Genomic DNA, 18,185 nt, shown 5'->3' on the forward strand with positions numbered 1-18,185 from the left:
ATGTACATAAAACTGTATGTGTATATATATATATATGTGTATATGTGTGTATATATATATATATATATATATATATATATGTGTGTGTGTGCAAAAGTTTATTTCACAAATGCAACATAAAAGGTGAAACTAATATATGAGATAGACTCATTACATGCAAAGCAAGATAGTTCAAGCCGTGATTTGTCATTATTGTGATGATTATGGCTTACAGCTCATGAAAACCCCAAATCCACAATCTCAGAAAATTAGAATATTGTGAAAAGGTGCAATATTCTAGGCTCAAAGTGTCCCACTCTAATCAGCTAATTAAGCCATAACACCTGCAAAGGGTTCCTGAGCCTTTAAATGGTCTCTGTCTGGTTCAGTAGGAATCACAATCATGGGAATGACTGCTGGCCTGACAGTTGTGCAGAAAACCATCATTGACACCCTCCATAAGGAGGGAAAGCCTCAAAGTAATTGCAAAAGAAGTTGGATGTTCCCAAAGTGCTGTATCAAAGCACATTAATAGAAAGTTATGTGGAAGGGAAAAGTGTGGAAGAAAAAGGTGCACACGCAGCAGGGATGACCGCAGCCTGGAGAGGATTGTCAGGAAAATGCCATTCAAAAGTGTTGGGGACTTTCACAAGAGCCACCACACACAGACGGATCCTGGACATGGGCTTCAAATGTCGTATTCCTCTTGTCAAGCCACTCCTGAACAACAAACAACGTCAGTAGCGTCTTACCTGGACAAAAGAAAAATAGACCTGGTCTGTTGCTCAGTGGTCCAAAGTCCTCTTTTTTGATTAGAGCAAATTTTGCATCTCATTTGGAAACCAAGGACCCAGAGTATGGAGGAAGAGTGGAGAGGCACACACTGCAAGATGCTTGAAGTCCAGTGTGAAGTTTCCTCAGTCTGTGTTGATTTGGGGAGCCATGTCATCTGCTGGTGTTGGTCCACTGTGCTTCATTAAGTCCAGGGTCAACGCAGCCATCTACCAGGAGATTTTGGAGCACTTCATGCTTCCTTCCGCAGACGAGCTCTATGGGGATGCTGACTTCATTTTCCAGCAGGACTTGGCACCTGCCCACACTGCCAAAAGCACCAAAACATGGTTCAATGATCATGGGAATACTGTGCTTGATTGACCAGCAAACTCACCTGACCTGAACCCCATAGAGAATCTATGGGGCATTGCCAAGAGAAAGATGAGAGACATGAGACCGAGCAATGCAGAAGAGCTAAGACCGCTATTGAAGCATCTTGGTCTTCCATAACACCTCAGCAGTGCCACAGGCTGATAGCTTCCATGCCACGCCGCATTGAGGCAGTAATTGCTGCAAAAGGGGCCCAAACCAAGTACTGAGTACATACAGTATGCATGCTTATACTTTTCATAGGTCCGATATTGTTCTACAGGTATGTACAATCCTTGTTATATTGATTGCATGTAATATTCTAATTTTCTGAGATTTTGGATTTGGGGGTTTTATGAGCTGTAAGCTATAATCATCACAATTATGACAAATCACGGCTTGAACTATCTTGCTTTGCATGTAATGAGTCTATCTCATATATTAGTTTCACCTTTTAAGTTGCATTATTGAAATAAATTAACTTTTGCACGATATTCAAATTTTTTGAGTTTCACCTGTATGTGTGTGTGTGTGTGTGTGTGTGTGTGTATATGTATGTATTTATGTATGTATGTATATATATATATATATATATATAATGTGTGTCTGTGTGTATGTATATATACTCACCGGCCACTTTATTAGGTACACCTGTTCAATTGCTTGGTAACACAAATTTCTAATCAGCCAATCACATGGCAGCAACTCAATGCATTTAGGCATCTAGACGTGGTGAAGACAACTTGCCAAAGTGCAAACCGAGCATCAGAATGGGGGAGAAAGAGGATTTAAGTGACTTTGAACGTGGCGTGGTTGTTGGTGCCAGACGAGCTGGTCTGAGTATTAAAAATACTGCTGATCTACTGGGATTTTCATGCACAACCATCTCTAGGGTTTACAGAGAATGGTCCGAAAAAGATTTTATCCAGTCAGTGGCAGTTGTGTGGACGACAATGCCTTGTTGATGTCAGAGGTCAGTGAAGAATGGGCAGACTGGTTCAAGATGATAGACAGGCAACAGTGATTTAAATAACCACTTGTTACAACCAAGGTATGCAGAATACCATCTCTGAATGCACAACACGTCGAACCTTGACGCAGATGGGCTACAGCAACAGAAGACCACACTGGGTGCCACTTCTGTCAGCTAAGAACAGAAAACTAAGGCTAGAATTCGCACAGGCTCACCAAAATTGGACAATAGAAGGTTGGAAAAACGTTGCCTGGTCTGGTGAGTCTCGATTTCAGTTGCGACATTCAGATGGTAGGGTCAGAATTTGGAGTAAACAACATGAAAGCATGGATCCATCCTGCCTTGTATCAATATTCAGGCTGGCGGTGGTGGTGTAATGGACACTTTGGGCCCCTTAGTACCAATTGAGCATAATTTAAATGCCAAGGCCTACCTGAGTATTGTTGATGACCATGTCCTTTTATGACTACAGTGTACCCATCTTCTGATGGCTACTTCCAGCAGGATAATGCACCATGTCACAAAGCTCAAATGATTTCAAACTGGTTTCTTGAACGTGACAATGAGTTCACTGTACTCCAATGGCCTCCACATTCACCAGAGCTCAATCCTATAGAGCAGCTTTGGAATCTGGTGGAATGGGAGATTTGCATCATGGATGTGCAGCCGACAAATCTGCAACATATGCTATCATGTCAATATGGACCAAAATCTCTGAGGAATTTTTCCAACACCTTGTTGAATCTATGCCATGAAGCATTAAGGCAGTTCTGAAGGCAAAAGGGGGTCCAACCTGGAACTAGCAAGGTGTACTCTCACCTTAATACCAAGTGCCAGGGTGCCAACGGTTAAATATAACAAGTAGGAGAGTGCCTTCTCCTACTTGTTTTTTATATATATATATATGTATGTGTGTAAGTATGTGTATATGTGTGTGTATATTTATATATTTTTTTATATATATATAGTGTCATATGCAAAAGTTTAGGCACCCCTGACAATTTCCATGATTTTCATTTATAAATAATTTGATCTATCAAATAACTGAAGGACACAGTAATATTTCAGTAGTGAAATGAGGTTTATTGGATTAACAGAAAATGTGCAATATGCATCAAAACGAAATTAGACAGGTGCATAAATTTGGGCACCCTTGTCATTTTGTTGATTTAAATACCTGTAACCACCTAGCACTGATTAATTGGAACACACAATTGGTTTGGTGAGCCCATTAAGCCTTGAACTTTATAGACAGGTGCATCCAATCATGAGAAAAGGTATTTAAGGTGGCCAATTGCAAGTTGTTGTTCTCTTTGACTCTTCTCTGAAGAGTGGCAACATGGAGGCCTCAAAACAACTCTCACATGACCTGAAAACAAAGATTGTTCAACATTATGGTTTAGGGGAAGGCTACAAAAAGCTATTGCAGAGGTTTAAGCTGTCAGTGTCCACTGTGAGGAACATAGTAAGGAAATGGAAGACTACAGGCACAGTTCTTGTTAAGGCCAGAAGTAAAATATCGGAGAGGCAAAGGCAAAGGATGGTGAGAACGGTCATACACAGACCACCTACAAAAACCTACAACATCATCTTGCTGCAGATGGTGTCACTGTGCATCATTCAACAATTCAGCGCATGGGAGAGTGATGCGGAAGAAGCCTTTTCTGCACACACGCCAAAAACAGAGTCTCTTCAGGTATGCAAACACACATTTGGACAAACCAGCTTCATTTTGGAAGAAGGTGCTGTGGACTGATAAAACAAAATTGAGTTATTTGGTCATAACAAGGGGCGTTATGCATGGCAGCAAAATAACACAGCGTTCCAAGACAAACACTTGCTAGCCACAGTAAAATTTAGTGGATGTTCCATCATGCTTTGAGGCTCTGTGGCCAGTGCCGGTACTGGGAATCTTGTTAAAGTTGAGGGTCTCATGGATTCCACTCAATATCAGCAGATACTTAAGAATAATGTTGAGGAATCAGTCACAAAGTTGAAGTTACGCCGGAGCTGGATATTTCAACAAGACAATGACCCAAAACACTGCTCAAAAGCTTCTCTGGCATTTATGCAGAGGAACAAGTACAATGTTCTGGAATGGCCATCCCAGTCCCCAGACCTGAATATCATTGAAAATCTGTGTGGTTATTTGAAGCGGGCTGTCCATGCTCGGCAACCATCAAACCTAACTGAACTGGAGATGTTTTGCAAGGAGGTCCAAAATACCTTCATCCAGAATCCAGACACTCATTACAGGCTATAGGAAGCGTCTAGAGGCTGTTATTTCTGCTAAAGGAGGTTCTACTAAATATTGATGCAATATTTCTGTTGGGGTCCCCAAATTTATGCACCTGTCTAATTTTTGTTTTGATGAATATAGCACATTTTCTGTTAATCCAATAAAACTCATTTCACTACTGAAATATTACTGTGTCCTTCAGTTATTTGATCAAAATGAAATTGCTGATCCAAACACCCAATTATTTATAAATGAAAACCATGGAAATTGTCAGGGGTGCCTAAACCTTTGCATAAGACTGTATGTATGTATGTGTATGTGTGTGTGTATATGTATGTATATATATATATATATATATATATATATATATATATATATATATATATACACACACACACACACACACTCGTCTCCAACAGTATGCACTCCTCATCAAAGCAATTGCTAAAGTGCTGACAAAGTACTTTCAAATCCCAAAGTATAGAAAGCACTTGATGGACTTTTTAAATAAGCAAAAAGTTTTATTCCATAGTTTTTAACTTGATTGATTATTTGAAAAGTCCATCAAGTGCTTTCTATACTTCGGGATTTATATATATATATATATATATGTATATGTGTATTATTTGTGTGTATTTTCTAAGTTCACAAGCAGCTAATAAATCGGGGCTCTTAGTTATTGCTGCAGATAATGGCATTTACAGGTTAATGTCATCCTTTAAAGGGACAGTACACTGTAAAATTGTTTTTATATGAATGTATTTTCAATGACTTGTTATACCAGCTGCAGAGTATAAAATATATGAGAAATTGCATTTTTCGGTTTATTTGTGTATATGAAGTAGCTGGATTTATGCTTTTAAACCACAGCCTATTACAATGGGTTGAGCTTCAGGTAATATCAGATCTCATTATGTTATCACTTTTATGTACACAGACTTCCTTATGTTATAGTTGTCTAGAAAACTAAAGCTCAATGGAGAACAATGGAAAATTATAATTTTATTACTTAACTATCATGCCCCCCACTGAGAGTGTAATCTCTTCTGCTGGCTGTGTTTACTTAGGCTATTCAATAGAATATACTCAAGTATAGAAACTTGCAGTATAGGTTGGGATACCACATACTAAATCAGCTATTTCAAATGCCAAAATAGAGGTAAATGAGCTACTTGTAAACAATTTAAAACACTCCAGCAGGTAAAATTAATCATTGGGAATAATTTAAAAGGGAGAACATTTTTGGGTGAACTGTCTCTTTTAAATATGCTAAATTATATGTCCTCCCATTTTCCGTTTTTCATAGCATCCAAATAACTAGCTTAATGAAATGTAATCAGTTTATGTACTTACCAAATTAACAGGGAAACCAAACACAACAAAACAAGACAGCCCGTGAGAATAAGGATACAGATAATCCTGGAGTTCATTTTCTATAGTGATATAGTTGTCCTGCTCTGTTGCTCTGTCACTAGGTATGAAGTTATCACAGTCTTACGTTTGTTTGGGGGAGGAGTTGCTGTTTGCTTGAATTCCCCATTTAGATGTTATATCAAGAAGAAAGGAAACTGAAAGAGGAAATCAGCATTTGTTAAAATGCAACTTACTAGGGATAATGCAAGAACCAGCAACACCACAAAATTATTAGATCCAGTAGGTGTATCCTATGTATTATATCCTCAATGTTTCATTTGAATGATGTCTCAGTGTATCTAAGCAGATTTCATACAGTATAAACTAAATACATTAGAACTTATAGAGTATTGAAATTTTCTCTGTGCCACATTACCCACTAACATTAGGATCCTGATTCCATTTGCTAATTGATTTGATGTTGAGAGAATAAATGAAGATACTATTGAAGTTTGACAACTTCTTTTTTATGAGTGTTCTTAATCTTTTATATCGACCAACTTCTGAAATTTTCTTCATTTCTCTGTCAAGATATTTGTCCAGCTCTCTAAACTGAAGAATGTTTGGAAGATAATATTTATACAGTAATTCTGGTAGCTTTCTATAGGATACAAGCTTTGAATTATATAAAAGAAAAGAAAGGTAGTAATGCATGTGTATTTTTCTGTGTATGTAAGAGCATAATTATATTTAACAGGTTCAGTTTCTCCAGTATTTTTTATTTGTCTTTGTTTTTATTAAGAATATGAAGATGGTGATTTATCTTCTTGGGTGAATAAAGAGAGATTTGAGGGATATCTCCATGTGGATGGCTTTACACTGTATGAGCTTGGAGACACAGGTATGTAACGTATTGCTTATTAAGAGAATCAATATTTGCACGTTTATATAAAAAGACTCAGTCTTCTACTTAAAACTTAATAAAAAGAAAAATTGTACTATGAAGCATAAATTAAAGTGGGTGATTTCCTGTCCAAATAGTAAACTAAAATTGTTAAAATGTAATATTGTTAAATCGTAAGGACCATCGTAAATTGAATCGCCAGTAGAAAGAATCCATAATTAAGGTCTCTTGTTCGAATAGTTCTCATTAATTACATTTTGGTGGATAAAATCAGAGGAATACATTTCTCTTGTTAAGTGTGTTCAGTCCACGGGTCATCCATTACTTATGGGATATATTCTCCTTCCCAACAGGAAGTTGCAAGAGGATCACCCAAGCAGGGCTGCTATATAGCTCCTCCCCTCACATGTCATATCCAGTCATTCTCTTGCAACCCTCAACAAAGAAGGAGATCGCGAGAGGAGCTGGAGTTTTTACTTAACTATTCTTCAATCAAAAGTTTGTTATTTTAAATGGCACCGGAGTGTGCTGTTTTTCTATCTCAGGCAGTATTTGGAAGAAGAAACTGCCTGCGTTTTTTTTCTATGATCTTAGCAGGCGTAACTAAGATCCACTGGCTGTTCTCGACATTCTGAGGAGTGGGGTAACTTCAGAAACTGGGAATAGCATGTGGGGTCCTCCGCAAATGAGGTATGTGCAGTACATTATTTTCTGGGAATGTAATTGACTAAGAAAATACTGCTGTTAACGTGTGATGTAAGTACAGCCTTAAATGCAGTAGTGGCAACTGGTATCAGGCTGATAAATGTATGCGCAGTCAAGTTATTTTCTAGGGACTAGAATTTGACTGAGAAAATACTGTTAAAACTGAAATAATACTTAAGCCTTATCTGCAGAGGTAGCGACTGGTAGCAGGCTTAGTGATAACTTTGCATGACATTGGAAAATGTTATTTTTTAATAAAATGTTTACTGGCATGTTATTCGTTTTTGTGAGGTACTTTGGTGATAAATCTCTTTGGGCATGATTTTTTTCCACATGGCTGACATATATTTTCTGCATGGAAACCGTTATATCAGGGCTCCCTCTGTTGTGATAGGAGTGGGAGGGACCTTGTTTTAGCGCCTTGTTGCGCAGTTATAATTCTAGCACAGTCTTCCTGCTTCTTCCTCCTTGATCCAGGACGTCTCGAGAGCACAGGGGTCTGCAAAATTCATTTTTGAGGGAGGTAATCAGTCACAGCAGATCTGTGACAGTGTGCTTGACTGTGATTAAAAGCGTTAAATCTTAATTGATATCCGTTTTATCCGTTTTGGGTATTGAGGGGTTAATCATCCTTTTGCTAATGGGTGCAATCCTCTGCTAATATTACACTTCTTGTTAAGAATTGTTTAATTATATCTGTATTTTAAAGCGCTGCAGCGTTTTTTATATTGCTTGTAAACTTATTGAAAGTGATTTCCAAGCTTGCTAGTTTCATTGCTAAGTCTGTTTAAACATGTCTGATTCAGAGGAAACTGTTTGTTCATCATGTTCAAAAGCCAATGTGGAGCCCTAAAGAACGATGTGTACCAATTGTATTGATATTGTTTTGAATAAAAGTCAATCTGTACCGATAGAGAAACTATCACCAGACAACGAGGGGGAAGTTATGCCGCCTAACTCTCCTCACGTGTCAGTACCTGCGTCTCCCGCTCGGGAGATGCGTAGAATTGAGACGCCTAGTACATCTAGGCCCTTACAAATCACTTTACATGATATGGCTAATGTTATGAAAGAAGTATTATATAATATGCCCGAATTGAGGGGCAAGCGCGATAGCTCTGGGTTAAGGACAGAGCGCGCTGATGACACGAGAGCCATGTCTGATACTGCGTCACAATTTGCAGAACATGAGGACGGTGAGCTTCATTCTGTCGGTGACGGTTCTGATCCGGGGAGACCGGATTCAGAAATTTCACATTTTAAATTTAAGCTTGAGAACCTCCGTGTGTTACTAGGGGAGGTATTAGCGGCTCTGAATGATTGCGACACGGTGGCAATCCCAGAGAAATTATGTAGGTTGGATAGATACTATGCGGTACCGGTGTGTACTGATGTCTTTCCTATACCAAAAAGACATACAGAAATTATTAGTAAGGAGTGGGATAGACCCGGTGTGCCTTTTTCCCCTCCCCCGATATTCAGAAAAATGTTTCCTATAGACGCCACCACACGAGACTTATGGCAGACGGTCCCTAAGGTGGAGGGAGCAGTTTCTACTTTAGCCAAGCGTACCACTATCCCGGTGGAGGATAGCTGTGCTTTCTCAGATCCAATGGATAAAAAAATTAGAGGGTTATCTTAAGAAAATGTTTGTTCAACAGGGTTTTATTTTGCAGCCTCTTGCATGCATTGCGCCTGTCACGGTTGCAGCGGCATTCTGGTTTGAGTCTCTGGAAGAGGCGATTCGCACAGAGCCATTGGATGAGGCTTTGCGCAAAGTTAGAACCCTTAAGCAAGCTAATGCGTTTGTTTCAGATGCCGTAGTACATCTAACCAAACTTACGGCTAAAAATTCCGGATTCGCCATACAGGCGCGCAGAGCGCTCTGGCTTAAATCCTGGTCAGCGGATGTAACTTCCAAGTCTAAGCTACTTAACATTCCTTTCAAAGGGCAGACCTTATTCGGGCCCGGCTTGAAGGAAATTATTGCTGACATTACGGGAGGTAAGGGCCACGCCCTTCCTCAGGACAGGGCCAAACCAAAGGCCAAACAGTCTAATTTTCGTGCCTTTCGTAACTTCAAGGCAGGAGCAGCATCAACTTCCTCCGCTCCAAAACAGGAAGGAACTACTGCTCGTTACAGACAGGGTTGGAAAGGCAACCAGTCATGGAACAAGGGCAAGCAGGCCAGAAAGCCTACTTCCGCCCCTAAGACAGCATGAAGACAGGGCCCCCTACCCGGAGACGGATTTAGTGGGGGGCAGACTTTCTCTCTTCGCCCAGGCTTGGGCAAGAGATGTGCAGGATCCCTGGACGTTGAAGATTATATCTCGGGGATACCTTCTGGATTTCAAAACCTCTCCTCCACAAGGGAGGTTCCATCTTTCGAGGTTATCAACAAACCTAGTAAAGAGAGAGGCATTTCTACAATGTGTACAAGACCTCTTAATCATGGGAGTGATCCACTCAGTTCCGCGATCGGAACAGGGACAAGGATTTTACTCAAATCTATTTGTGGTTCCCAAAAAAGAGGGAACCTTCAGGCCAATCTTGGACTTAAAGATCTTAAACAAATTCCTAAGGGTACCATCGTTCAAGATGGAGACCATTCGAACCATCCTACCCATGATCCAGGAGGGTCAATATATGACCACAGTGGACTTATAGGATGCTTACCTTCACATACCGATTCACAAAGATCATTATCGGTACATAAGGTTTGCCTTTCTAGACAGGCATGACCAGTTTGTGGCTCTTCCCTTCGGGTTAGCCACGGCCCCGAGAATTTTTACGAAGGTTCTTGGCTCACTTCTGGCGGTACTAAGACCACGAGGCATAGCGGTGGCTCCGTACCTAGACGACATTCTGATACAAGCGTCAAGTTTTCAGAATGCAAAGTCTCATACAGAGATAGTTCTTGCATTTCTGAGGTCACATGGGTGGAAAGTGAACGTGGAAAAGAGTTCTCTGTTACCACTCACAAGGGTTCCTTTTCTAGGGACTCTTATAGATTCTGTAGAGATGAAGATTTACCTGACGGAGTCCAGGTTATCAAAGATTCTCAATGCTTGCCGTGTCCTTCATTCCATTCCAAGCCCATCAGTAGCTCAGTGCATGGAGGTAATCGGCTTAATGGTCGCGGCAATGGACATAGTGCCATTTGCGCGCCTGCATCTCAGACCGCTGCAACTATGCATGCTCAGTCAATGGAACGGGGATTACTCAGATCTGTCCCCTTTGCTAAATCTGGACCAGGAGACCAGAGATTCTCTTCTCTGGTGGTTGTCACCAGTTCATCTGTCCAAAGGAATGACCTTTCGCAGACCAGATTGGACGATTGTAACAACGGATGCCAGCCTTCTAGGTTGGGGAGCAGTCTGGAATTCCCTGAAGGCTCAGGGTTCGTGGACTCAGGAGGAGAAACTCCTTCCAATAAACATTCTAGAATTAAGAGCAATATTCAATGCTCTTCTAGCTTGGCCTCAGTTAGCAAGACTGAGGTTCATCAGATTTCAGTCGGACAATATCACGACTGTGGCTTACATCAATCATCAAGGGGGAACCAGGAGTTCCCTATCGATGTTGGAAGTCTCGAAGATAATTCGCTGGGCAGAGTCTCACTCTTGCCACCTGTCAGCGATTTACATCACAGGCGTATAGAACTGGGAGGCAGATTTCCTAAGTCGCCAGACTTTTCATCCGGGAGAGTGGGAACTTCACCCGGAGGTATTTGCTCAACTGATTCGTCGTTGGGGCAAACCGGATCTGGATCTCATGGCATCTCGCCAGAACGCGAAGCTTCCTTGTTACGGATCCAGGTCCAGGGACCCGGGAGCGGTGCTGGTAGATGCATTAGCAGCCCCTTGGGTTTTCAACATAGCTTATGTGTTTCCACCATTTCCGTTGCTACCTCGACTGATTGCCAGGATCAAACAGGAGAGGGCATCGGTAATTCTGATAGCGCCTGCGTGGCCACGCAGGACCTGGTATGCAGACCTAGTGGACATGTCGTCCTGTCCACCATGGTCTCTTCCTCTGAGGCAGGACCTTCTAATTCAGGGTCCTTTCAACCATCCAAACCTAATTTCTCTGAGGCTGACTGCCTGGAAATTGAACGCTTGATTCTATCTAAGCGGGGGTTTTCGGATTCGGTTATTGATACATTAATACAGGCTCGGAAACCTGTGACCAGAAAAATTTACCATAAGATATGGCGTAAATATTTATATTGGTGCGAATCCAAGAGTTACTCATGGAGTAAAGTTAGGATTCCTAGGATATTGGCTTTTCTACAAGAGGGTTTAGAAAAAGGTTTGTCCGCTAGTTCGCTAAAGGGACAGATTTCTGCTCTGTCTTTTACACAAACGTCTGGGAGAGAATCCGGACGTCCAGGCCTTTTGTCAGGCTTTGGCTCGAATTAAGCCCGTGTTTAAAGCTGTTGCTCCTCCGTGGAGCTTAAACTTGGTTCTTAAAGTTCTTCAGGGTGTTCCGTTTGAACCCCTTCATTCCATTGATATTAAGCTTTTATCTTGGAAAGTTTTGTTTTTGATGGCTATTTCCTCGGCTCGAAGAGTCTCTGAGTTATCTGCCTTACATTGTGATTCTCCTTATCTGATCTTTCATTCAGACAAGGTAGTACTGCGTACTAAACCTGGGTTTTTACCTAAGGTTGTTTCTAACAGGAATATCAATCAAGAGATTGTTGTTCCATCATTATGTCCTAATCCTTCTTCAAAGAAGGAACATCTTTTGCATAATCTAGACGTGGTCCGTGCTCTGAAGTTCTACTTACAGGCAACTAAAGATTTTAGACAAACTTCTTCTCTGTTTGTCGTTTACCCTGGACAGAGGAGAGGTCAAAAGGCTTCGGCTACCTCTCTCTCTTTTTGGCTTCGTAGCATAATACGTTTAGCCTATGAGACTGCTGGACAGCAGCCTCCTGAAAGAATTACAGCTCATTCCACTAGAGCTGTGGCTTCCACCTGGGCCTTTAAGAATGAGGCCTCTGTTGAACAGATTTGCAAGGCTGCAACTTGGTCTTCACTTCATACATTTTCCAAATTTTACAAATTTGACACTTTCGCTTCTTCGGAGGCTGGTTTTGGGGGAGAGGTTCTACAGGCAGTGGTTCCTTCTGTTTAATGTTCCTGCCTTGTCCCTCCCATCATCCGTGTACTTAGCTTTGGTATGGGTATCCCATAAGTAATGGATGACCCGTGGACTGAACACACTTAACAAGAGAAAACATAATTTATGCTTACCTGATAAATTTATTTCTCTTGTAGTGTGTTCAGTCCACAGCCCGCCCTGTCTTTTTAAGGCAGGTTCTAAATTTTAAAATTATAACTCCAGTCACCATTGCACCTTATAGTTTCTCCTTTCTCGTCTTGTTTCGGTCGAATGACTGGATATGACATGTGAGGGGAGGAGCTATATAGCAGCTCTGCTTGGGTGATCCTCTTGCAACTTCCTGTTGGGAAGGAGAATATATCCCATAAGTAATGGATGACCCGTGGACTGAACACACTACAAGAGAAATAAATTTATCAGGTAAGCATAAATTATGTTTTGTAAATGAATACAGATGTTTTGTGAGTTGTATATGCTACTTTTTTTTATATAAAATGGAAATATCTTTAGAAATCCTTAATTACAAGGGATATTATTAAATTGAAAAAGGAAGAACAGGAAGCTAGCTCAACTATAATATAAGTAATATTTTATCTAAAGTCTTATAAGTAGAATCTTATAGATGAGGTGCATTCTGGATACAATTTATGCAAAAGGGAGTATTTAAAGAAAAGTGGAGGAACCAAAATAAGGTTCGTCCAAAACACCAGAGGTAAAGCACACTCACTATCTAGAATGAATTACAGAGACAAATGGGGTAATATGCAAAAAGAATACATTTATGTAATCTTAAATATATAAAAAACCAACATATATGTACAAAAAATTGACTATACACATAAGGACAAACAAGACAAACATACACAACACATGGGCCCCTCGCAAAAAGAGAGCGTTGCTAGCCGGCTAGATGCATTCATGTAATGTACTATGTACAGTTCAGCATGAGAGAGTATGCAATAGACAAATCTGCATCAGCGTTGAAGAAAATATATATATATATACTGTATGTGTGTATATATATATATATATATATATATATATATATATATATATATATATATATATATATATATATATATATATATATATATATATATATATAAGAGAAAAACATTATATCATCCCGCAGCTCCAGAAATAAAAGAGAAATACTGTGAAGAGTCTTTTTTTCTTAAAAGCAAGAGTAAATTTTATTTTCAAAAATGTTTAAAAAGAAGCATGTAAAAACATGTAAACCATGTAGGCTAGTCGCAGGCCTGCAACAAGGTGTTCAGAACCCAACGCCAAACATGTTTCGGGCCAAGCTTCAGCCCTTGTTCACTGGCATGATTTGGGTTCACACCTGCTAGTGCTATTTAAAGATAAGGTACTTAAAATGATTGCAGGCACCTGTACAATGTTAACTCTTTGTAGAATCTTAAACATATAGCAGTAAGAAGTACTAGTACATTTTACCTTATACCTGTAACTTTTAAATTCAAAGGATGTTTTCAAGCAATATTTAAATTAAATTTAGAATATTATATTTTATATATGTTGTGTGAAGTATACTTTCTAACAAATTTTGTAAAGTCAGTAAAATAAATCTACATCCATAATTGAATTTAGACCAGAGGGGTGTTTTGTCTGTAAATTGAAGATCCAAAACACTTCTCTCTGGTCCAAACGCCTTTCCCTGTCTCCCCCTCTCCTATGCCTTGGTATGTGATCTTTGCCTTGTACTGTTAATAGGGATTCATTCGAATTGTGTTCCTGTCTAAAGTGCTTTGCTATGGGAGTTGTACTGTCAGAATTTCCTATATCCCTCAAATGTTGCAAAACTCTATCACGTAGGGCACATTTCGTGCGCCCTACGTATTGCTTTTTGCATCCCTGACATGTCAGGAGATAGATAACATGTGTGGTATTACATGTGATTCTGTAACGTATGTCAAATTCTTTGCCTGTTGTACTTGATTTAAATTTTATTCCTTGTTCTATGTGTAGGCAAGTTTTACAAATTTTACCATTACATTTGTTACAACCTAGTCTTTGAGTTAGCCATGTCTGTTTACTTACTGTTGCTAGGCAACATTGACGGAGCAAGAATGTTACCTAAAGTTTTTGCTCTACGAGCTGAAAAGAAGCAACCTTCATTAACAATTTTCTTTAATTTAGTGTCACTTTCTAAGATGGGTAAGCAACCACGTACAATATCACAAATTTTGTTAAAATCTCTACTGTAATTTGTGATAAAGGTGGGCTTGTTATGTTGTCTTTGTTTTTTTGGTGTGTCTTTGTATATCAAATCCTCTCTGTTGATAAGATCTACTTTTTTCTTTGTTTTAATAAGAAGGTCTGTTTTGTAACCCCTGGCCTCCAGTCGTTGATTGGTCTGTTCGGCATGCATTTGAAATTTTGTTTCTGTTGTGCAATTACGTTTTGTCCTAATTAGTTGTCCATATGGAATAGATTCAATGGTGTGTTTAGGGTGACATGAAGAAGAGTGTAGAATGGTGTTACCTGCTGTGCTTTTTCTAAAAAGTTCTATATCAATAGAATGTGTATCATTATTGGATGTTAAAGTAACATCCAAAAAGTTTATAGTGTTGGCATTTTCAGTCATAGTGAAGGATAAGTTGAGTTTGTTGCTGTTGACATAGTCAAGAAACCTGGCAACTGATTGCTGGTCTCCATCCCACACCAACACCAAATCGTCAATGTACCTGCCAAAAAAAACAATGTGATCTCGGAAGGGATTAGTATCTCCAAAGACGTGGCACCGTTCCCAGAACCCCATATAGAGGTTAGCATAGGAAGGGGCAAATTTAGCCCCCATAGCGGTGCCACGTCTCTGGAGATAGTAATGATCCTCAAACATAAAAAAATTATGTGTAAGAAGATATTCAACAGCTGTGTGAATGAATTGATTAGTGAAAAAATCATACGAGGTATGGTGAGTAAGAAAAAAAATGTAGTGCTTCCAAACCTAAAGTATGAGGAATAGTGGTATACAGTGAAGTAACGTCTAGAGTGACAAATCTGTAAGAGTCACACCATGTAACATGTTTGATTTTTTCAATGAATGATGTTGTATCTTTCAAGTAACCATATAAATCAACAACTATAGGTTGTAAGTAAGTGTCAACCAAATCAGATAATCTTTCATTTAAAGAACCTATGCCTGCCACTATTGGGCGGCCTGGGGGGTGTATAGGATCTTTATGTAGCTTTGGAAGCTGATGAAATATGGGGACACAAGGATTTTTAGGCAGTAAATACTCCATGACCTTATCAGAAAATACTCCATCTAGTCTAGCTTTGTGTATTATTTCTGACAGAATTTTACTGTATAGCTTAGTGGGGTCAGATGGAAGTGGTTGGTATACATCTTTATTTGTAAGCTGTCTGTTAGCTTCAATTAGGTAATATTTCCTATTTAAAATTACTGTATTACCACCTTTATCTGATTCCCTAATAACTATACTCTGATCGTCTTTGAGTGTCTGGATAGCTTTTCTCTCTTGAGATGTTAAATTGCTATCTTTGTATGTATTTCTCTTTTTGTTCTTGTTGTTTAATGCAATTAATTGTGTTTCAAGAGTTTGTTGAAATACTTGTAAATGTTGACCCCTACTGTGAATGGGGTAAAATACACTTTTTTCTTTAAACCTTTTCAGATTAATATCTTTCTCTGAAGGACCTGATCTGGCTGTTTGCGTAAAGTCATTCTCCTCAATGAGTTCTTGCATATCTACCATTGCGGTATAGTCATTGAAATTAAAATTAGGAGTTTGTTGAACGCAAACAGCCTGATCATTTGCTTCTTCATTTGCACTTTCATCATCATTTGCAAAGTATTTTTTCAAGGTTAGGCTTCTGACGAATCTGTTTACGTCTAACACTGTGGAGAAAAGGTTAAAATTACAACTAGGTGCAAAGTTAAGGCCCCTTTGTAATAAAGAGATTTCTTGTTCAGTGAGGCATCTAGAGGACAAATTGACTACATTATTTATTGACGATTTGTCCTGTAAGACACCTTCTTTCTTTGGGGATAGCGACTGTTTCCTACTTCTTCTGCCTCTGCCCCTGTGCCCTCTACGTACTTTCTTTTTGTTTTTAATTTTGTATTGGGTTTGGAAAGGCCCACCCCGTTTTTTGACTGTGTGATATTAGAGGTGGAAGGGATGTCTAACACCGAAATAGATTCCTTAACTGGTAAAGAATTACTAACTTGATGTGAAGGTGTTTCCTGATCTGAAGTGTCATATTCATATTCTGTCTCACTGAATGTGACTTTTTTGTCTTGTTTTAGGCTAGATCTCCTATGTGTGTTAGTATGTTGTGTTTTATTTTTGAAAAATGTTTTATAGTCACTATTGTGACTCCATCTATAAACCTTGTTCAATTCATAGTCTAATTTATCTCTATGCATTTTTTGTTGTTTGAAAAGCCATAGATCTTTTTTAAAAGACCTCATGTTTTCTTGAAATTGTCTATCATACTCTTTGAACTCCTGGTGACGTTGATGTTTTTTGAGTTCTATTTGCAGTTCTTGCATATGTTGAATTAGTTGTAACCTCTGTTTCTTTTTATATTCTATTAACAGATTTATAAGAGATCTAGAGCAAGTAGTTAAAACCTCATTCCACTTGTTTATGAAATCTTGACAAGTGACTTGAAAAGATGGAAATTTGGATATTCTTAAACCCCTTGGTATTCTGGAGTTTGTTTGGTATATTTGGAAGGTTTTAATGTCCAACTTCAATCTTATATCCCTTTTTCTAAGATTATCCATCTGTTGGAATAAATCATCCAATACAGTTTCTATATCCTCTAGGATGTCCTCCATATCAGAGGAATCTTGATCTAGTGTAATGTCTTTTAAAACATATATTTCATCCATGTTTGAGTTAGGAGGTTTGTTTAAAGCAAAAAAGAGTATAGACAATTGATATTATTTTCTATTGAAGGTGGAAAAAGAAAGGGTTATAAATCACTTTCCCATTAACATGAAGTGAAAAAGTTCAATTTTAGTCTCTGTATTGCTGAAATATGAAGTCCCAATAAAGTACTTTTGTATAGTAGAGAAAAGTTTTCCAATTTTCGTAAAACACTCACTTCTTTATCAGAAATAAAATGAAGAATTTAAACACTATTGTGAAGTCATATATATATTTATATATATATATTTATAGCAACCACTGATTATAAAGCAAAGTACAGTACTTCAGACAAGGAAGCGAAGCAGCACTTGGTTAGAATGTTCCATAGCAAGGATATGTATAGATCCAGCTGTCAGGTTATTATAGACTGTTCATCAAAAACATGCACATGTTAGTTAGGCTTCGCAAGTAACAGTGGATAATAGATGTTAAGATGCAAAAAGTAGAAACAGCCAGCATACGAACGCTCAGTGTAAGTCATTCAAATTATTCAAGTACATAGACCCAGGACAGGTATCCGTATGAGCACTAGTAGAGAAAAACACCAGTCAGGCCACCATGACCCAAGCCACCAGTTCTACCGGTTTCAAGTGTCGGGTATATTGCCTCTCCTTCAGCCAGTAATAGTCATCAAATAACTCACTCCACCTTCCGCCTGGTCAGTGAAGTACGATTAAAGGGACACTGAACCCAAATTTTTTCTTTTGTGATTCAGATAGAGCATTCAATTTTAAGCAACCTTGTTATTTGCTCCTATTATCAATTTTTCTTCGTTCTCTTTCTATCTTTATTTAAAAAGAAGGCATCCATTTTTTGTTTCAGACCTTTGGA

At 38.9% G+C, this 18,185-nt stretch overlaps 1 protein-coding gene across 1 annotated transcript in view; it reads left to right on the top strand.

The window, feature by feature from the left end:
* LOC128660829 (protein disulfide-isomerase TMX3) overlaps window positions 1-18,185 on the top strand; it is a 203,601-nt gene that overhangs the window by 5,444 nt on the left and 179,972 nt on the right. Inside the window, exon 2 of the mRNA XM_053714875.1 lies at window positions 6,490-6,588. Within this exon, the coding sequence (XP_053570850.1) occupies window positions 6,490-6,588 (99 nt within the window). The remainder of the gene's footprint in view (window positions 1-6,489; window positions 6,589-18,185) is intronic.

This window comes from Bombina bombina, chromosome 5, assembly GCF_027579735.1.
Source record: "Bombina bombina isolate aBomBom1 chromosome 5, aBomBom1.pri, whole genome shotgun sequence".
In the NCBI taxonomy this organism is placed as follows: domain Eukaryota; kingdom Metazoa; phylum Chordata; class Amphibia; order Anura; family Bombinatoridae; genus Bombina; species Bombina bombina.